The sequence below is a fragment of the Coregonus clupeaformis genome, chromosome 16 (genome assembly GCF_020615455.1).
Source record: "Coregonus clupeaformis isolate EN_2021a chromosome 16, ASM2061545v1, whole genome shotgun sequence".
NCBI lineage: Eukaryota > Metazoa > Chordata > Actinopteri > Salmoniformes > Salmonidae > Coregonus > Coregonus clupeaformis.
This window is the reverse complement of record NC_059207.1, coordinates 58,372,413-58,394,030: the sequence shown is the minus strand read 5'-3', so window position 1 is coordinate 58,394,030 and position 21,618 is coordinate 58,372,413. Positions and strand designations below refer to the sequence as shown.

Below are 21,618 nucleotides of genomic sequence, written 5' to 3'. Positions count from 1 at the left end.
CTGAGCATGAAACGGCATAGGGAATGTTCAGTGTGCTGCGTGGCTATATTGACAAAAGATAGATTCCATATGGGATCGAATGGTGGGCTTTTTCACAGATGGGGCTCCGTCTATGGCGGGACGGCAGGCAGGCCTCTGCCATATGGACGCATTGTATGATACACCAAGAGCAATTGGCGGCAAAAGAGCTGAGCACAGAACTCGTAGTTATACTGCAGCATGTAACTTCGATTGTACATCAAACCACATCCACTGCGCGCGCACCTGTTCGCAAAACTATGTGGAGATGTGGGATCAGAGCCTGAAAATGTTCTATTTCACACTGAGGCTTGGTGGTTATCGAAGGGGGGTGTTGGAAAGATTTTTCGAATTGAGAGAAGAACTGTTGTCAATCACAATGGATGTAAAAAAACAGACTTGGTTGGACTTTCTGTGTAATGAAAAGAAAATAACAGAAGACAGCGTCATTAAGTGTCCCACACGAGTAATGGCTGCTCACCTCCAACATTTGGAAGAGCACTTTGGGACCTACTTCCATTTACATTTTAGTCATTTAGCAGACGCTCTTATCCAGAGCGACTTACAGTTAGTGAATACATTTTTTTTTATACTGGCCCCCCGTGGGAAATGAACCCACAACCCTGGCGTTGCAAACGCCATGCTCTATCAACTGAGCTACATCCCTGCCGGCCATTCCCTCCCCTACCCTGGACGACGCTGGGCCAATTGTGCGCCGCCCATGAGTCTCCCGGTCGTGGCCGGCTGCGACAGAGCCTGGATTCGAACCAGGATCTCTAGTGGCACAGTTAGCACTGCGATGCAGTGCCTTAGACCACTGCGCCACTCAGGAGATACTTCCCAAAGCTCAGTTGACATGCCGGTAAGTGAAATCGAACAGCTGATCGAGCTGTCATGTGACCGAATGCTGCAGAGGAGTTTTGGTTCCTGAGTCAAAGGGAATACCCTGCCGTCTCCCTCTGAGCATTAATGCAACATTCAAAACAACTGGGAACTGGGAACTCGGAAATCTCTGACTTCCAACTTCAGTGCGTTCAAGACAGCTCCGACTTTCCGACCTAAAGATCGCTGACGTTATGATTTGACCTCGTATTTTTCAGAGTTCCCAGTTGTCTTGAAAGCACCATAAAACTCATAGGAGGCTACCCTTCGCCAGCTCATATCTGTGTGAAGCTGGATTCAGTGCTCTCGTCTGCATTAAAACCAAATAACGATCCAGGTTGGATGTGACAGCAGAGATGAGGTGTGCACTGTCGACCACGCCCCCTGACTTTGAGAAGCTCCGACTTACATCAAGCACACCCATCTCATTAGTGATGGTGAGATAAGAGACATTATGTCAGACTAATTTGCAATTGACTGTCATAGCCCCACATTAAAAGTATGTGACGTTTGACTTTACCAGTGTAATCCCCTTTCAATTTCAATAAATATAAATCGCAGACTGTCGGCCACACTTGAAAACTAGCACTTGACACTAGCATAGTTAACAACTACCCAGACGGAAAACAGTGATGCACAAAACACACAGCACCCCTTCTACAGGCGTGTGGGGGAGGACTGGGAGCCAGTGGACCATTCAAACCTTTTTTGCAATACAAAATTCTCCAGATTGCCAAGGGAGGCGTGACAATGACGTGATTTTGGAGGTATGGCAATGCCAGACTAATATGTCATTAATATAATTAATGCATCTAGCTTCACACATAGATATTGTCACGGTCGTCTGACGAATGAGTAGACCAAAGCGCAGCGCGTTGAGTGAACATGACTTTATTAAGATAAAGTACACTAACCAAAACAATAAACACTGACGAAACGTGAAGTCCAACAGTACACGACTGAACACGGAACAAAAACCCACAATACCCACGAGAAAACACACAGTATAAATATGGCTCCCAATCAGAGATAACGAGCCGACAGCTGTCACTCGTTACCTCCGATTGGGAGTCACCTGAATAATCACGAACAATCACCACACATAGAAATGAAACAACCAGAATACCCAACATAGAAATACACCCAAAAGAAAATGAACAACCCTGGCTCAATACTCAAAGTCCATGGAGCCAGAGTGTCACAGTACCCCCCCCTAAAGGTGCGAACTCCGGGCGCACCAACATACAGTCTAGGGGAGGGTCTGGGTGGGCGTCTGTCCATGGTGGCGGCTCTGGCACTGGTCGTGGTCCCCACCCCACCATAGTCACTACCCGCTTACGTAGCCTCCTCCAAATGACCACCCCCCAACTAAACCCCACAGGATTAAGGGACAGCACTGGACTAAGAGGCATCACCGGACTCAGGGGCAGCACCGGACTAAGGGGCAGCACCGGGCTGAGGGGCAGCACCGGGCTGAGGGGCAGCACCGGACTAAGGGGCAGCACCGGACTGAATGGCGGATCCTGGCTGGCTGGCTCTGGCGGATCCTGGCTGGACGGCTCTGGCGGATCCTTGCTGGACGGCTCTGGCGGATCCTGGCTGGACGGCTCTGGCGGATCCTGGCTGGACGGCTCATGGCTGGCTGACGGATCTGGCTGATCCTGTCTGGCGGAAGGCTCTGGCTGATCCTGTCTGGCGGAAGGCTCTGGCTGATCCTGTCTGGCGGAAAGCTCTGGCTGATCCTGTCTGGCGGAAGGCTCTGGCTGATCCTGTCTGGCGGAAGGCTCTGGCTGATCCTGTCTGGCGGAAGGCTCTAGCGGCTCCTGTCTGGCGGAAGGCTCTAGCGGCTCCTGTCTGGCGGAAGGCTCTAGCGGCTCCGGTCTGGCGGACGGCTCTGAAGGCTCATGGCAGACGGGCGGCTTTGCAGGTTCAGTACAGACGGGCGGCTTTAGCGCCGTTGGGCAGACGGGCAGTTCAAGCGCCGTTGGGCAGACGGGCAGTTCAGGCGCCGTTGGGCAGACGGGCAGTCCAGGTGCAGTTGGGCAGACGGGCAGTTCAGGCGCCGTTGGGCAGACGGGCAGTTCAGGCGCCGTTGGGCAGACGGGCAGTTCAGGCGCCGTTGGGCAGACGGGCAGTTCAGGCGCCGTTGGGCAGACGGCAGACTCTGGCCGTCTGAGGCGCACCTTAGGCCTGGCGCGTAGTGCCGGAACTGGAGGTACCGGGCTGAGGACACGCATCTCAGGGCTAGTGCGGGGAGAAGGAACAGGCCGGACCGGGCTGGCGACGCGCACCGTAGACTTGGTGCGGGTGGCAGGAACAGGCCGGACCGGGCTGGCGACGCGCACCGTCAGTTTGGTGCGTGGAGCAGGAACAGGCCGGGCAGGGCTGTCGACGCACACCGTATCCTTGGTGCGTGGAGCAGGAACAGGCCGGGCTGGGCTGGCGACGCACACCGTAGGTTCTGTGCGTGGAGCAGGAACAGGCCGGGCTGGGCTGGCGACGCACACCGTAGGTTCTGTGCGTGGAGCAGGAACAGGCCGGGCTGGGCTGGCGACGCACACCGTGGGCTTGGTGCGTGGAGCAGGAACAGGCCGGGCAGGGCTGTCGACGCACACCGTATCCTTGGTGCGTGGAGCAGGAACAGGCCGGGCAGGGCTGTCGACGCACACCGTATCCTTGGTGCGTGGAGCAGGAACAGGCCGGGCTGGGCTGGCGACGCACACCGTAGGTTCTGTGCGTGGAGCAGGAACAGGCCGGGCTGGGCTGGCGACGCACACCGTAGGTTCTGTGCGTGGAGCAGGAACAGGCCGGGCTGGGCTGGCGACGCACACCGTGGGCTTGGTGCGTGGAGCAGGAACAGGCCGGGCAGGGCTGTCGACGCACACCGTATCCTTGATGCGTGGAGCAGGAACAGGCCGGGCAGGGCTGTCGACGCACACCGTATCCTTGGTGCGTGGAGCAGGAACAGGCCGGGCTGGGCTGGCGACGCACACCGTAGGTTCTGTGCGTGGAGCAGGAACAGGCCGGGCTGGGCTGGCGACGCACACCGTGGGCTTGATGCGTGGAGTAGGAACAGGCCGGTCCGTACTGGGAACACACACCACTGGCTTTAACTGGGGATCAGGAACGGGCCGGACCGGACTGGTAACACACATCAGTCTCTCACGCCGTGCCGCAACAACTTCCCTTCCTCTACTCGCCAATGGCTCCCGTAATCCGATAGCCTTCTCTCCACGTCTCCCTGTAGCAGCCTCCTGCTGCCCAGCCGCCCAAGCCATGTGCCCCCCCCAAAAAACTTTTTGGGGTTGCCTCTCGTCCTTCCAACGATGATGGCCCTGCTGACGCCGTTGCTCCTCTCTCGCCAGGGCCTTGATCTTCCCCCAAGGTCCCTTGCCCCCGAGCATGTCCTCCCAGGACCACGATTTGCCCACCTGGGCCATCGCCAGCCTCTCGATCTCCTTACCAGGCGCTTCCTCCCATGTCCAGCTGTCTTGCTCCTGGACACGCTGCTTGGTCCTTCTAAGGTGGGTTTTTCTGTCTTGAATGTGCTGCTTCGGCTCCTGCTGATTCCATACTGTAAGGTGTGTGATTCTGTCAGGTCGTGTTGTAGGTGTGGTGTAGGAATCAAACGCAGGAAGCAGACTGAATTCCAAAAAGCTGTATTCCTGCCTAAACACAGGCAACAGGACGAAATAAGCCTGACAGCAAAATACGCACGAAGGCGAAAAGACAATGCGCACAAACAGGTGCGTCAGGATGAAATAAGTGCACACACAAGTGCAACGAACGCTCCAGCAAACAGTGGAGAAAATAACGCTCAACCGAGCAATACACAGACTGACGGTAACAATCACACACAACACAAGACAAACACAACGAGAAACTTATAGGACACTAATTACTACAAAACAGAAACAGGTGTAGAAACAAACAGACAAAAGCAAACGAACATGAAACATCAATCGGTGGCAGCTAGAATTCCGGAGACGACGAACGCCGAAGCCTGCCCGAACAAGGGAGAGAGGCAGCCTCGGCCGAAACCGTGACAGATATAGACAAGATGTATTATTGTTCTGTTTTTATATGCATCATTGGGTTTACATTGTAGACCTGAGCAGGCATCTCAGCTTTTAAAGCTATGGATCTTCAGACATATTTTATACTATTGGAATTAAATACTACTGTATACACCCAATACGTAGTATATACACAATCTACTGTATGTACACAGTATATACACACCATATTTAGCTGATTTATCCAAACATTCAAGACTCTGGTCCCAAACCTTGTGGCATTTAAGGGGTATTTAAGGGACTCTGCACTCAGTGCTGTTGCTGAGAACTTCATTCTTGTAGCCTTTAGCTTTGTGTCTAGACAGACCATCTGCATGTCATATTGTATTATATCAACATACAGTGTTTAAAAGAATCATTCAAGAGGAATAAGGGAGAAACATAATTTGGATATTTAGTAAAATATACTAATGAAGAGAACTTGCTGGCTGGTGCCTTTTTAGAAACAGGGTCTGTGAAAAATTGTCCAAGAGCAACACTAAGCCGTAATTTTTACTGAAAATGTATTAGCTTAGTACATTTCCCACAGTCCTATTTGATATGCTACATTTAGATATTAATGCTGTTTCATTTAAGTACTTTGGTGGACTTGCTGCATTTGCCATTGGCCTTCCATTCGAGAATGGCTATAGGGTACTGAATGAGCAAGGTGGCTGGGGGATATATTTGGTTCCCACAACACAATGGTGGAACATGCCTGTGTCAGACAGTTAAAACCTAAGGAAACTGTGACACTGTGAGCAGGCCTTTGATGTTTTTGCAAGCCCCAGTGTTAGGAATCCCAAGTTGAAGCAGAAAAGTGGAGATTTGTTGGAATGCTTTACTGCACACCATTTATAACTGTTTATAATATTCTTCTGTGTCTGCATATTTTCTCTGTGCACATTACTCATCAGAATAAAAACAAGAACTATGAAAACCTCGACCAACTGTCCTATGACAACAAGCGAGGACCCAAGGTATACTTGCATGGTCAATGCACGCCGCCCACCAATTCTCTGAACTTAGCCACTAGAAACTAGAAAGTAAAACAGTCAACAACCGATTCCAGAGATATCCTTATCCTGGTAGCACGTCTTTTTACATTTTCTTTTATGATTTCAGTCGAGAATGGGTTTTTAGTATATTTTCAGCAAAATGAAACGCCCCCTCCAACCTTTTTTTATTTTTGTGTAAAGGGCTGCATGTGTTCAAACCAAGGAGATTGCAAGTCTATTACTTTGACAAAGTTTGTGGAGATCTGGTCGTGTGGGACAGGCACAATCCAGATGGCACCTCCTACCTTTCTGCAGCCTTTCCTACTTATTTTGTTCTTTGGGAAAGAAACCACCACCACCCTCCTCCCTCCTCCACCACTTTGATTTGCGGTTGCATCAATCTTCTTCTCCCTCTACTTCTAACTTGCACGTTCCTCTTTGGAGTCTTGACAACCCTCAGTTTGCATGCATAAATGCAGAACAATTTTTCCTACCAGCTTAAATTTTTTTCAGTTAAACAGATTATCTTGGAACCTTTTTCTCCATTTCTTCCACCCCCCTCCCCCCAAAAATAGAACAATAAAAAGAGGAACTGAAGACAGCATGGTTCAGGGCTGAGTCCTTCTCCTCCTTGCTAATTTTGTACCCTAACTGCAGGCAGAGAAAGTTCTCCTGTTCAGCCAAGACACCAACCTGACATCCATGCTGCTGGAGGCCAAGGACCTGGAGGCTCGCGTCATCATCCTTTCTGCCAGGTCAGCTCCCGTCTACGTCCCTCACGTCCCTCACTGCACTACACGTCTAAACCTCATATACCACATATACACATGTCCTTATTATGAGGCCATCGGGACTCAATGACATCATTATACTGTAGTAATATATAGTAATACAGGTTACATACATGCAGTATATATTATATCATATTATCATAATAATATATTAATAATGAAAACACAAATATACTGTGTCCCTATGTTATTGGCACCCTGGCCAGTAGTGGTCCTGTACATTTTGGATGAACTATCAATTTATTGCACCGAGCAAAAGACACATTGACATGTATTGTACTCTTGGTGTAGTCACTGGAGATTGACCGGAGCTGCCGTTGTGGTAATGATGTGTATCTGACTGTAGCGAGGACGAAGCTGCGTTGGTCTACAAAGCTGCGCGCCAGCTCAACATGACGGGCTCTGGCTACGTGTGGCTGGTCGGAGAGAGGGAGATGTCTGGTAAAGCTTTGAGTGAAGCACCAGATGGTATGTACTGCTCCTATGACCCCATGCCTCTCTCACAGACTCTGCAACAGATCGGTCATGCTGACCACATTGCTTTATTATTCAAATGTTTAATCCTCATCTGCAAATCAGTGTGGTGTGCAATACATTGAATGTTTGAACGTTTAAACATTTGTTTGTTTAAAGGTTTAAAACAAGTGATTTCTCATTGTACTGTGCTATACATGTCTAACATCTTTTGTTTGTTCAATTTTTAGTGTGTGTGTGTTTCTTTCAGTAGACAACAAATGAAATAGAGGTTTTGGCAATCTACATTGCTTTGAATTCACGTTAATATGAGAGTCTGGCTCTCATGAGCTAATTTAGAAAAAGTGTGTTGCTACCCACACATTGAAGTGTAACAGAAAGCCAATGGTAAGCTACAACTGCATTTTTTTTGACCTGGCTACATGTGTGACACGTCTGTACATAACCTTCACTTCAACATGGTCACTTTGCCCTAACCCCTGTTCTGTACAGTATAATCCCGAACCTAACTCCTATCCTTAATAGGTACTTGTTGTTTCTATATAAGCAAGTTTAATGTTTGTCATGGCCTAATATTAGCCGTCTCGTGTCAAGCGCTTCTCTAAAACAGTGATTTTGTCGACTGGTCAGGCTTGCTCGGCCTTCAGCTCATCAACGGCAAGAACGAGTCGGCGCACATCAACGATGCCGTGGGCGTGGTGGCACAGTCCATCCAGGAGCTCTTTGAGAAGGAGAACATCACAGAACCGCCCCGTGGCTGTGTAGGCAACACAAACATCTGGAGGACTGGGCCGCTCTTCAAACGGTAAGGCCACAAGTAATAGTGAGAGTAACTAAACAAACTCCACAAACACCCGTTTTTTTTAGTTGTTTGTTTGCGCACAGTCAGAAGTAGGTCTGCTTGAAATAACCATAACAGTCCTGTATGTCCCTCAGTATAAGACAAGCAGAAGACAAGGGCCAAAACATAAAACTGAACATGCTGGCCCAGGCAGCCGAGGTTGCTGGGAGACAGGGGAGGGAGGGCAGCCTGAAAACAAGGCCTACTTTCTGAGAAGTTCTAATTGGAAGCGGACCAAGTCAGACCCCTGAAAATCATCCCTGTTTCATTGTGCATTCTCTGAGAAATGAAGCTTAGTTTCCATTGGCATTTAGGGCCATACAGGTCGAATTCAAGTCGGGTTGGGCTAGCCTTGGTGGGTACAGCTTGAATTGCATTTCCATTGCCTCCTAAATGTAGTGTCTGGCTGTTGGCAAGACTACACAGACAGAACTCAGAATGAAGGGGATATAGGGTTCTACACCCTTCTATTACTCTCTGTATTCATATACCTGAAAGGGATGTCAGGTTATGTTTACGTTGCACCATTGTTGTTGATGTTGTAAAATAAATTACCCAAGGCTTGTTAATAAAGACTCAAACTCAGGAAACACACACACACACAAAATAAATAATCGGAATAATTGGCAGATACATCCTGATTTCCAAATTGGCTGCCCCCAAAAATTCACCACATATCAACTTCATTCAAAATGCGTTGTATTATCGTTCCAAAGACATCACCCACCCCCACCCTCCTCCCTTCATCCTCATTGTTTTCAATCTCCCATCTCACTCCCTCTCATCAACCAAGCCCATCATGTCACATCGGGATGATTTGTCTGATGACGCCATCCCTCCGATCTCCCCGCTGGACTCTAGAGTGCTGATGTCATCCAAGTACCCAGATGGCCTGACAGGGCGCATCGAGTTTAATGACGATGGTGACAGGCGGTTTGCTACCTACAGCATCCTCAACTACCAAAAGACCAGGCTTGTGCAAGTGGGCATTTTCAACGGCACCCAAGTACGGGAGTTTTTATTAAATGATTTATGTTACCAGTTGTACATAATACAGTGTTTTTTAAATTAAGTGTTACATTAAGTAATTATGCCTTGGTGCTATCATTTTGTACTTGTGTTATTATCAAATATATAAAACCAAGTTGTATGGGGAACATTAATATTTGGGGTGGTTTGTACATAGAGATGAAATGACTAGACCAATTAAATTAACGTGCCATATGAGTGTACTGTCTGAATTACTTTTCCCATTCTAGCCATTCTATTTCTTTGGTTTTGTAGGTGGTGATGAACCCGCAGAGGAAGATCATTTGGCCAGGAGGAGAGACGGAGAAGCCAAGAGGATACCAGATGTCTACCAGACTAAAGGTAGCTACTACGTCCTGCACATGGCCGTAATCAGGGTCTGAGTTTTAGTGAGGTCTGGACGGGGACGGGGATGGGCTTTATCCCCCCCTCCGCCCCCCCATCCAATACATTTTTTGAAAGTAAATTTTCTGCATTTATATACAATTTCAAAACTCTAAAATGCTATTTGGAGAACAGCAAAAGCAAGCAAAAATTAACCCAGCCATTATCACGTTGTAGCTGTGGCTTCATTCACCTCAGTCGATCTATAAACTCATAGCCTATTAGCTATACAATTTGCTGCTACACATTAACTCACATTAACTCAGCACCGTGAATACATTTTTTATACATACAGAGGAATCTGTTAGCATAAAAAGTATTTAATTAGGGTCAGATCAAAATGTACTGGGGTGGGGGGGGGCTGGTCCAACTCAAGGTGTCATAAAAAAATGCACCCCCCTCCCCAACGTTACAAATATTTTCACATGACCCTCCCATTGTACTGTCAAATAAATTGAACACCCTCCCCCTCATAGAATTGACATATTTTTTACATAAATACATATACAATTACATAGATACAGACACATTACAGAGATACAGACAAAAAAATGCTCAGCCTCCAGATGAGTGGTCTGTAGCTTATCCTTTATATGTATGGGGCTGCTGGTAAACCATGATGTGCAGGCATAATCAAAGTGACACTGGACTAGCGCGCTTGCCACAGTCTTTAGGGGGTCTATAGCTAGGTTTCCATCAAATTAATGACAGATTTTCATGCAAATATTCTAACATCTGCATAAAAACAATATGCACATTTCAGAAAATGTGGCAGTAAAGATTTTAATTTACCGGACATTTGAGAAATTTACCAGACATCCATATGCATTCAGATCTGACCTGGCGCAGCCAACGAGGGATATTGGCCAAATGAGCCACATTTACGTGTACTTAAAAACAGATTATAACAAATTACAAAAACACTATTCCTTGGGTTACGATGTGTAGCATATGCAAAACGTTATAGCCTATTTTTTAAATTTGTTTTTAGGCTACTTTCCTAAAACAATAAATGTCCACCTCACTAAATTAATCAGGGCATTGCATGCATAGGCCTATAGGCTTGTCCACTGTATAATATGAAAATAAAATATATTTGCATTTTCAACTCCAGGCCTACGTATAGATATAGCGATTGTGCCCACACTTGTATTGGTATGTGTGCTCTAACCAACAGCTTGCAGATACAGCGCAGGTATAGCCTACTACATGATGAGATTATTATGGATAAAATATCATTTTTATTTGTCAAATGGCAGCCAAGCATTGATCATCATTTCACCAGAATAAGACCCTTGATATTTATTGAAAGGAGCATCAACCTCATCACTGTGCACTTTCACCACCCTGTGAAGTTCATAATAACTTATTTAATCTGTAGCCTAATAAACTGCATGCTTTCTCATGATGTCGTGACATTTTTTTATCCGACATATAGGCTACTTTACTCGCATAAAAGATTGGATGGAAGCCTGGTTAATGTCAAGCCATTTTGAGGATGCTGGAATTATATTTGTGATGAACGTGTTCAGGCCTACAGGAGACTTTTGAAGTAGCCTAATCAGATGAAAACATTGTGACTGGTTGTGTTTCTGCCACATATAAAAGGTAATACATTTTAAAAGTTAAATGATAAATATTTAAGCTATATTGAAGCGTTAGCTTCTAGGTGCGCAAAGAATAGCCGCTCGGATTGGAGAGGAGGCAGAGTGTGTGTTAAGCTTTTCTGAATAACTGGGCCTGCCGGGAGCATATGTGGACAAATTATTATAGGACGACTTGGGAGAATGATGATCTGCAACAGACAGCGTATTCAGTATCAGAAGTAAAAGTACAGCCAGACTGACCTGCTACTGTGCCGTTCTAGACCTTTCTGATGAACTGATCCAAATCCAATGAAAAATTCAAATCACAGGGCTTTTCTGACATTATTCAACTGACATTTTCACTGTAGCCTAGAGTAGAACTTTGTACTCGCTTGAAAACAAGAATGAAATTATCTATTGCGTTATGCCATGTTAATTTGATATCTAAGTGACAGTGACTAACAAAATCAATGGAGGCCCCCCGGAGGTCAGGGCCCCTGGGTACATGCCCTGCGTGCCTGGTCGATAGTGCGGCCATGATTACTAGAGGTTTAGATAGCTGGCTAGACTAATTTGCCAATCTAAAACATTTTATGACATGGGCTCATTGAGTGACTGTCAGTGGGTGAGAGAGAAAAACCAAGTTTCGAAATTGCACCTTGTGTATTCTACTATTCTAACTCTCAACAGTAAGTTGAGACCCCGACTGAGTTCCTAAAAAAATTGGTCTGGACCTTTGTGTCCTCATTTGCAGCTACCGCCCTGGTCCTGCATAACCAGGGGTGTATTCACTAGGAACCAAATGGAAACAAATGGGTAGAAACGGGGAGGGACTTACCTGAATTTGTCCAATTGTTTCTGTTGAAAATGTTTTCTGTGGCTAAATGTTTTTCTACAGTGTGCACCAATGAATACACCCAAGCACTTGTTCCTTGTGTTGAATGTCTGTGTGCCAAAATGTGCTGGCGCCATGCTTGTCCTTCTCTATTGTTCACAGATAGTAACCATTCATCAGGAGCCATTTGTCTATGTACAACCCACAACAAGTGATGGAACTTGCCAAAAAGAAAAAACTGTAAATGGACTCAAAGATGTCCAGAAAGTTATATGCACTGGCCCCAATGGAACCATCCCAGGTAATAAGACAGCCACAGGATATACTACTACTACTACTACTACTATTACTACTATTATTATTATTATTATTATTATTATATAAACACAAGTAGTAGTTCAGTATAGTGTCAGTCTGTAATGGCTGTAAACTGTACTATATGTGCCAATATGTTGATTTTCTCTCAATATCAGTGTTTTCGGCTGATTTTGTGTTTGTCCATTATAGGACAGCCTATAGTACCCCAATGCTGCTACGGCTTTTGCATTGACCTCTTGATTAAACTAGCGGATACCATGAACTTCACCTATGAGGTTCATCTGGTGGCTGATGGGAAGTTTGGTACACAGGAGCGGGTAAGTAGGATGATCATATGGTTCTGCAGCTTTAGAACCGAACCCCCTTGTGCTATGGAACACCATCCTCAAGGTTCAAGGTAATCTTTATTATCACAGAGAAATACAATACATGCAACACTATACAATAGTGTTGCAGTGCACAAGATGCAGTGCAGTACTGGCTACATGTGTGGTATAGTATGGACTACCACATCTGAAATGCCAATCAATGTGTATTCTTGGGTGTTATTTTCCACCTTCACCACACTTCATATTTTATGACTTTCTTGGGACCCACAAATGACAGACCAATCCATTCTGTTTGATTAGAAAAACGTTGTCCTTTCGCAGCCTACACAATATACAGACAAAATCACCAATTGAAAAACAATAACAACAACAGATAATCAATGGATATTTAAAAAATATGCCAGTAGGCAACATTTGTGCAAAATGCAATAATATAAAGGGTTCATGTACAGGTTATGTGCATTATGCTAAAGTGCAATTTAGTCCAACATCTTATGTAATTGTAGGATCGCATTTGTGATCAAACAGTTTTTGGCTGATCCAAGCATCAATCAGGTGTGGAAATGTCGACTAAGTATGTTGAGTACAGTGGATGCCCCTCTCTCTTTCTATATCAGGTGAACAACAGCAACAAGAAGGAGTGGAACGGCATGATGGGAGAACTCCTGGGTGGCCTGGCAGACATGATTGTGGCTCCGCTCACGATCAACAACGAACGCGCCCAGTACATCGAGTTCTCAAAACCCTTTAAGTACCAGGGGCTTACCATCCTCGTGAAAAAGGTATGCTGCTCTTACTCCTGCTGCTCAGACAGGCACCCATTGAAGCTATTGTTTTCTTCCTACAACTATGACCCAGTATAGTACTACTCACAGTCGAGTGAATGGGATGAGTCACTGGCTGTTGTTTGATTGTAGGAAATACCACGCAGTACTCTGGATTCGTTCATGCAGCCCTTTCAGAGCACCCTGTGGCTGCTGGTGGGTCTATCGGTCCATGTGGTGGCGGTGATGCTCTACCTGTTAGACCGGTTCAGGTAAAACAACGACATGTCTGTGTACAGTAATACCCCCTTTCGATCACATTATTAACAATAATAGTAATATAGGCCTTTTAGCAGCTACTTTGATCAAATGTGACTTACGGTCATGCATGCATACATTTTCATATGGGTGGCCCCAGTGGGAATCGAACACGTGATCCTAGTGTTGCATGTGCCATACTTAACCATTTGAGCCACATAGGATCAGGAAATTCCCCATACTTTTCCTATGCCACAGGTTCCCCATGCATTTGTAATTGTTCATGTCTGTGGCAAGTGAAACTAAACACAACACAGGCACATGAAATAAAGAACTGCACTGACATCCCACTGGGGACAGACGTCAGTTCAACGTTTAGTTTTGATTTACATATGATTGAGTTGTCAACTAATGTCAATTCAAAGTGAAATCAACAAATATTTGAACCATGTCATTGGATTTAGGTTAAAAGTTGGGTAAAATAAATACACAAATTCCTGAAATTCCTTTATGTTGATGACTTTTTGCAAATCCAATCAGTTTTCCACTGAATTGTTTTGCTGAAATTACATGGAAACAACCTTGATTCAACCAGTTTGTATCCAGTGGGATAGGTTGGAGGTTTGGTGGCTTGAAAGAGAGCTGAGCTCACATGTGTCTTGTGTGCACCGCAGCCCATTTGGAAGGTTTAAAGTGAATAGCGAAGAAGAAGAAGAGGATGCCCTCACCTTATCCTCCGCCATGTGGTTCTCATGGGGAGTCCTTTTGAACTCCGGGATAGGAGAAGGTAAATATCCACTGGCCTAAGTCTACGTATGTGTCCGAAATGGTACCCCAAGTGGACTACTGTATATAGGGAATAGGTTTTCAGACTACCTTATAGAATTACATACTGTATAGAATATTGTAATTTATTAATAGAAACATACAGTATATAGTAATTCAATAGGATATTTGTAGACTACCTATTCAAGTGGACATTGAAATTGGCTGCTGTTAACTGAGTGACTATGTTTGTGTTTGTGATTGTGTTTGTAGGAGCACCCCGGAGCTTTTCAGCAAGGATCTTAGGTATGGTGTGGGCTGGATTTGCCATGATCATTGTGGCATCCTACACTGCCAATCTGGCAGCCTTCCTAGTGTTGGACCGGCCTGAGGAGCGCATCACTGGCATCAATGACCCCAGGGTGAGCACACACACTAAGTGTTTTCATACTTGGTCCCTTTCAGTCAATTTTTTTGAACTTGTTAATTTTTTGTGCAATGTGACCATAGATCCCTCAAAAGAGTCCCCGAAGTGAACCGAACTGAGACCATCTCGAGAGGTAGTCTGAGTTCGGTTCACTTGAATTCCGCAGCGCGGTTGCCTTTTTTAGGGCAAGGTGAACACAAAGCTCCCCAGGTTCGCTTATCATTATTCCCGCACCACACACTAGACTACTGCAACACTATTTCCCCTACCATAACCCTTCACATTGGTGCCACAAAAGAGAGAAGATGATGTGTAGGTTTGTGGAAAAAACGTGTGCTGTTTTTGGATATTGATTAGGGGTTGTCATGGATGCACAGAAATTCCTAAATATGTGTGGAGTTTTTACTTCAAGATTATTTGTTTGCAATATGTGATCTATAGGCTAAGAGAGCCTATAAGCTGTTTATTTGATTGTGGGGTTTGAATTGTGTGTGAAGACAACAACATATTTGGTGAGAATTACAACATAGGGTATAAAATATTCTAACTCCTAAAGGAGCAGTAGCCTACATTGGGTGTACAATTTTCAATTACACCATTATTTAATCTGTTAATTCTGCTATTTATTCTGTTACCAATAATATGTAAATGTTAATATCTTCTGAATACAATTATTATGTCCCATCTATTAACTAAATGCAATCTATAAGCTTCCAAAATGTAAGTAGGTATATCTAGCTGTCCGATAACACGTTCAGATGGAATGGCTTGTTCTGCACTTTGTAAAAACCCAGAGTGCATTGAGTAAATGTTGGGAAAAGATCTTGGTTCCTTTCTAAACATAGCAATGTGAATGCAAAGATGTCTCCGAACACAAAATAGGTGAAGTATTTGTATTTATTATGCAGTGTATTCGGAAAGTATTCAGACCCCTTGACTTTTTCTACATTTTGTTAGGTTACAGCCTTATTAAAACAGTTTTCCCCCCTCATCAATCTACACACAATACCCCATAATGACAAAGCAAAAAAAAACGATGGAACATTTGTGGGCAGAACTGAAAAAGCGTGTGCGAGCAAGGAGGCCTACAAATCAGACTCAGTTACACCTACTCTGTCAGGAGGAATGGGCCAAAATTCACCCAACTTATTGTGGGAAGCTTGTGGAAGGCTACCCGAAACGTTTGACCCAAGTTAAAACAATTTAAAGGCAATGCTACCAAATACTAATTGAGTGTATGTAAACTTCTGACCCACTGGGAATGTGATGAAAGAAAGAAATGCTGAAATAAATCACTCTCTCTACTATTATTCTGACATTTCACATTCTTAAAATAAAGTGGTGATCCTAACTGACCTAAGACAGGGAATTTTTACTAGGATTAAATTTATTTGGCTAAGGTGTATGTAAACTTCCGACTTCAACTGTACATAGCGCATTGATGTGAACTGCTGCTCTCTCATTTCGCTATTTGCGCCTTACGGATTGTGGTTGTTGTGGATGGCTGTTCACAAATATATACAGTGCCTTCGGAAAGTATTCAGACCCCTTGACATTTTCCACATTTTGTTAGGTTACAACCTTATTCTAAAATTGATTAAAATAGTTTTTTCCCCCCTCATCAATCTACACCCAATACCCCATAATGACAAAGCAATAACAGGAGTTTAGAAAGCTCAATTGGTAGAGCACGGCGCTTGTAACACCAGGGTAGTGGGTTCGATCCCCGGGACCACCCATACGTTAAAATGTATGCACACATGACTGTAAGTCTCTTTTGATAAAAGCATCTGCTAAATGGCATATTATTATTTATAAAAAAATAAAAAAACGGAAATATCACATTTACATAAGTATTAAGACCCTTTACTCAGTACTCTGTTGAAGCACCATTGGCAGCGATTACAGCCTCGAGTCTTCTTGGGTATGACGCTACAAGCTTGGCACACCTGTATTTGGGGAGTTTCTCCCATTCTCTGCAGATCCTCTCAAGCTCTGTCAGGTTGGATGTTTGATCGGGTTGTTCGATCGGGTTCAAGTCCGGGCTCTGGCTGGGCCACTCAAGGACATTGAGACTTGTCCCGAAGCCACTCCTGCATTGTCTTGGCTGTGTGCTTAGGGTCGTTGTCCTGTTGGTAGGTGAACCTTAGCCCCAGTCTGAGGTCCTGAGCGCTCTGGAGCAGGTTTTCATCAAGGATCTCTGTACTTTGCTCCGTTCATCTTTGCCTCGATTCTGACTAGTCTCCCAGTCCCTGCCGCTGAAAAACATCCCCATAGCATGATGCTGCCACCACGCTTCACCGTAGGGATGGTGCCAGGTTTCCTTCAGACGTGACGCTTGGCATTCAGGCCAAAGAGTTCAATCTTGGTTTCATCTGACCAGATAATCTTGTTTCTCATGGTCTGAGAGTCCTTTAGGTGCCTTTTGGCAAACTCCAAGCGGGCTGTCATGTGCCTTTTACTGAGGAGTGGCTTCCGTCTGGCCACTCTACCATAAAGACCTGATTGGTGTAGTGCTGCAGAGATGGTTGTCCTTCTAGAAGATTCTCCCATCTCCACAGAGGAACTCTAGAGCTGTCAGACTGACCATCGGGTTCTTGGTCACCTCCCTGACCAAGGCCCTTCTCCCCTGATTACTCAGTTTGGCCGGGCGGCCAGCTCTAAGAAGAGTCTTGGTGGTTCCAAACTTCTCCATTTAAGAATGATTGAGGCCACTGTGTTCTTGGGGACCTTCAATGCTGTAGACATTTTTGGCTATCCTTCCCCAGTACTGTGCCCCGACACAATCCTGTCTCGAAGCTCTATGGACAATTCCTTCGACCTCATGCCTTGGTTTTTGCTCTGACATGCACTGTCAACTGTGGGACCTTATATAGACACGTGTGTGCCTTTCCAAACCATGTCCAATCAATTGAATTTACCACAGGTGGACTCCAATTTATGATGATCAATTTATGATGATCAATGGAAACAGGATGCACCTGAGCTCAATTTCGAGTCTCATAGCAAAGGGTCTGAATAAGGTATTTCTGCTTTTAATTTTTTATACATTTGCAATAATTTCTAAAAACTGTTTTCGCTTTGTGATTATGGAGTATTGTGTGTAGATTGCTGAGGATTTAATTTAATTTAATCAATTTTAGAATAAGGCTGTAACGTAACAAAATGTGAAAAATGTCAAGGGGTCTGAATACTTTCCGAAGGCACTGTAGATCCCAATTAGCTGCTGCCTTCCTGGGGTCCAGCAACATTAAGGCAGTTATATACAATTTAAAGAAAAATCACAACAGGGGGCGGCAGATAGCTTAGTGGTTAAGAGCGTTGTGCCAGTAACCGAAAGGTTGCTGGTTCTAATCCCCGAGCCAACTAGGTGAAAAATCTGTCGATGTGCCCTTGAGCAAGGCACTTAATCCTAATTGCTCCTGTAGTCGCTCTGGATAAGAGCGTCTGCTAAATGACTAAAAAAATTAAATTAAAATTCTAAACACATTAAGTGTGTGCCCTAAGGCCACTACTCTACAACACAAAATCCATGTGTGTGTATAGTGCCTATGTTATCATGTGTGACTCTTCACAGTCCCCGCTGTTCCATAAGGTGTATTTTTATCCGTTTTTGAAATCTGATTTCAGGCGCACCGATTTATGTATTGTATTGTACTCAGGGCCGAGCACAGACCTTTCAAAAATACAAACGTTTTAACCAAAAGAAAAGGGCACTTTAGAGACTGGAAGGGAAAAGGGGCATGTGCTCTGCACAGGTAGAGCCCTATCTGTGCACGTTCCTGATTGTACTGATGTACCATAAAACTTCAAATTAATAGCCCAGGCGTTTATTTGCTTAAATCACTGGACACAACAGGTGGTTATTAGAGACAGGCTTCTATTTGAGCCAGGTGTCTATTTCCTTAATGCGCACAGGTTTTGCTCATTTGAATATTGAATTGTTGATTCCAGCATTCACTTCCAGCATTTTAATACATTTCTTCATTTCCTGCAGTAATGTGTAGTTTACACACTGTATCACGTTTATTTTGTCTTAGTATGCCTCTATCGCAAATAAAAAAACTTCCTTGACATAATAATTATTCTCTTTGACTGTTAATCTTTGGGAGTTTTTACTTTCGCCATTAGAGGGTGATCGGACGATTTATTGGGGTCTGCACTCCCGAAGTTGTTGACTGTTTTTGTGCTTGTCAGTTAGCTAGTAATTGTCAGCTGTTACCAGCCAATGGCTAGCAGTTTCTTACTGGTGATAAAATCGGATGATTGTCATAATTCTTTTGAGTCATTACTGAATTATTTACTGTAACAAATCAAACATTAAACCTTGTAAACAAGTCATGGTAATTCATGTTAACCTTGTAAACAATTCATTTAGACCGGTGTTTATTTGAAACAGGTTTATTTGCTGAAATATGTGACATTGCCCGGCTATTAAAAGGGGACAGGCTGCTATTTGACACTCGGCGTTTAATTGAAGTTTTACGGTATTGTAGTAGTTCTTCCGTACGTGGCTCAGTTCGTAAGAGTGTGGCACTAGCAACGTTAGAGTTGTGGGTTCGATTCCCACTGGGGTCACATATGAGAATGTGTGGACTCACTGTTGTCACTTTGTATAAAAGCTTATGCTACGTAAATGGCATACTGTATATTACCATATTACAGTACTGTATTGGCCAATGCAATTTTAGTAAAGCAGTGCGAACCCATGTGTACCTCCTGGTATATTAAGGCCTCCTTGACCCAGAATGCACCACACGGCTTATTAAAAATGAATGGTTAGCATTCCCATTGGAGTTACGACTAATGCTAACAAGATGGTGGTCTTTCGCTGAATCGTCTTTGTCTCTGTCTTCTCCTTCATTTTAGTCTTCTTGGTAATAGGAACTCTTAGAGAGGACCCAATAGACCTTTGGTTTTAAAGCTATTATTGAAAGTCGGCAGTATAGGGAGTGTAGAGTAGAGTATAGTAGTACTTTATTGATCCCAACTTGGAAAATTGTTTAATCACCACAAGCGTCATCAATGATTACAAATACACACATATAAAAAACACATATTAAAAATACATGCAACCCATGCACCTAGGATCAATAAAAGATTGAGTTCAATTTAAAACGAAAAGAAATGCTGATGACATTCTGGGGGAAATAAGCAACAACAACATTCATTGAGTGCAGATGTTTTATGAAGCTTATGTAAAGGACAGTCATGGAGGATGACTGACTGACTGCTGTGCCTCTGTTTGTGTCTCTGTGTCTCAGCTGCGAAACCCATCAGATAAGTTCATCTACGCCACAGTGAAGCAGAGCTCGGTGGACATCTACTTCCGGCGCCAAGTGGAGTTGAGCACCATGTACCGCCACATGGAGAAGCACAACTACGAAAGTGCCGCTGAGGCCATCCAAGCTGTGCGCGACAAGTGAGCAACAGCTGTGGCAGCTCCGGGGGAAGGGGGAAGGGGGAGGGGGGGTCAATTCAGATGGGGGAGGCCGTAATGCTGAATGTACAGTATTTATGCTATCCCGGGTGAGCAATAGTGCGAGGAAGGCAATAATGACATGGTGTGGTTATCTAGTGTGCATTTTCATTCACTCATTCGTTCCCGTTCCTCCTCTTCCCTGTTGTCCGTGTCCCTCCCTCCCTCAGCAAACTGCACGCGTTCATCTGGGACTCTGCCGTCCTGGAGTTTGAGGCGTCACAGAAGTGTGACTTGGTGACAACGGGAGAGCTGTTCTTCCGTTCCGGCTTCGGCATAGGCATGCGGAAGGACAGCCCTTGGAAGCAAAACGTTTCCCTGTCCATTCTTAGGTGAATATTGGCCAGCAACAAGCTACTATTGAAGCCACATGCTACCATACAATATTATAATAGGGCTGGTTTCCTGGACACAGATTAAGCCTGGTCCTAGACTAAAAAGCATGGTCAATGGAGAGTCTCCATTGAAATACTGTAGCTTTTTAGTCCAGGACTAAGCCTAATGTGTGTCTAGGAAACCACCCCATAGTATACTCTATGTATTGTATCAGTATTTACTGTTTGAGACCTAACTTAAAGTATGATCTGGCTCTTCTCCCATAACAGCTCTCATGAGAATGGCTTCATGGAGGAACTAGATAAAACCTGGGTGAGATACCAGGAGTGTGACTCTAGGAGTAATGCCCCAGCCACTCTCACCTTTGAGAACATGGCAGGTACATACGGTTCTCCAATTTAGTCCATATTGATACAGAAATTAGAGGAAATGCAAAGAGTAAACTGGTGTATAAGGAAGTAGCCCCCCTTGTTTGAGCCAGAATGTTAGTATATAGCAGGTGTGTAGGTGTTCAAATTGGTATGTAGATATTCCTTTATCTGCAGGAGTTTGACAGATTGACAGATTATTGTCATTAGGTTCTTTACATTAGGTTCATTGTGTTCAAAATGGACCTCCACAGAGGATGCAGGGGTTACTGGGGACGTGGGTTAATAGTATGACCTGTGCACCGCAGGCAGTATAATAACAGGTTTTCATGTCCAAATTGCCTCCTAACAGGTGTGTTCATGTTGGTTGCTGGGGGTATCGTTGCTGGAATCTTCCTCATCTTTATTGAGATTGCGTACAAGCGCCACAAAGATGCCCGCAGGAAGCAGATGCAGCTGGCCTTCGCTGCGGTCAACGTGTGGAGGAAGAACCTACAGGTATGATCCGCCCGTCTTCACACACAGGCCCCAACAGGGCAGCACATCAGACAACATCCTGTAGAGCAGGTTCTCAAACTCGCGACTCGCACGCCACATCTGGATCTAATGCGGCCCGTGGTGATCTTAGTAAATCCGGTCAGCGGTTGTAAAAAAAATACAAAATAAAACTTTACTGGGGAT

The 21,618-nt window shown here is 44.7% G+C and overlaps 1 protein-coding gene across 5 annotated transcripts in view; it reads left to right on the top strand.

Annotated features, from left to right (window-relative positions):
• grin1b (glutamate receptor, ionotropic, N-methyl D-aspartate 1b) overlaps nucleotides 1-21,618 on the top strand; it is a 44,487-nt gene that overhangs the window by 12,707 nt on the left and 10,162 nt on the right. For 3 of the 5 annotated variants that reach the window (XM_045225808.1, XM_041900560.2, XM_045225810.1), the window contains 16 exons: nucleotides 5,873-5,935; nucleotides 6,611-6,708; nucleotides 7,091-7,212; nucleotides 7,849-8,023; nucleotides 8,921-9,065; nucleotides 9,344-9,430; nucleotides 12,056-12,194; nucleotides 12,401-12,528; nucleotides 13,158-13,322; nucleotides 13,458-13,576; nucleotides 14,237-14,349; nucleotides 14,601-14,749; nucleotides 20,019-20,176; nucleotides 20,404-20,565; nucleotides 20,839-20,948; nucleotides 21,290-21,435. In XM_045225808.1, coding sequence (XP_045081743.1) covers nucleotides 5,873-5,935; nucleotides 6,611-6,708; nucleotides 7,091-7,212; nucleotides 7,849-8,023; nucleotides 8,921-9,065; nucleotides 9,344-9,430; nucleotides 12,056-12,194; nucleotides 12,401-12,528; nucleotides 13,158-13,322; nucleotides 13,458-13,576; nucleotides 14,237-14,349; nucleotides 14,601-14,749; nucleotides 20,019-20,176; nucleotides 20,404-20,565; nucleotides 20,839-20,948; nucleotides 21,290-21,435 — 2,079 coding nt within the window. The remainder of the gene's footprint in view (nucleotides 1-5,872; nucleotides 5,936-6,610; nucleotides 6,709-7,090; nucleotides 7,213-7,848; nucleotides 8,024-8,920; nucleotides 9,066-9,343; nucleotides 9,431-12,055; nucleotides 12,195-12,400; nucleotides 12,529-13,157; nucleotides 13,323-13,457; nucleotides 13,577-14,236; nucleotides 14,350-14,600; nucleotides 14,750-20,018; nucleotides 20,177-20,403; nucleotides 20,566-20,838; nucleotides 20,949-21,289; nucleotides 21,436-21,618) is intronic. The other 2 variants (XM_045225809.1, XM_045225811.1) reach the window with 1 other exon arrangement.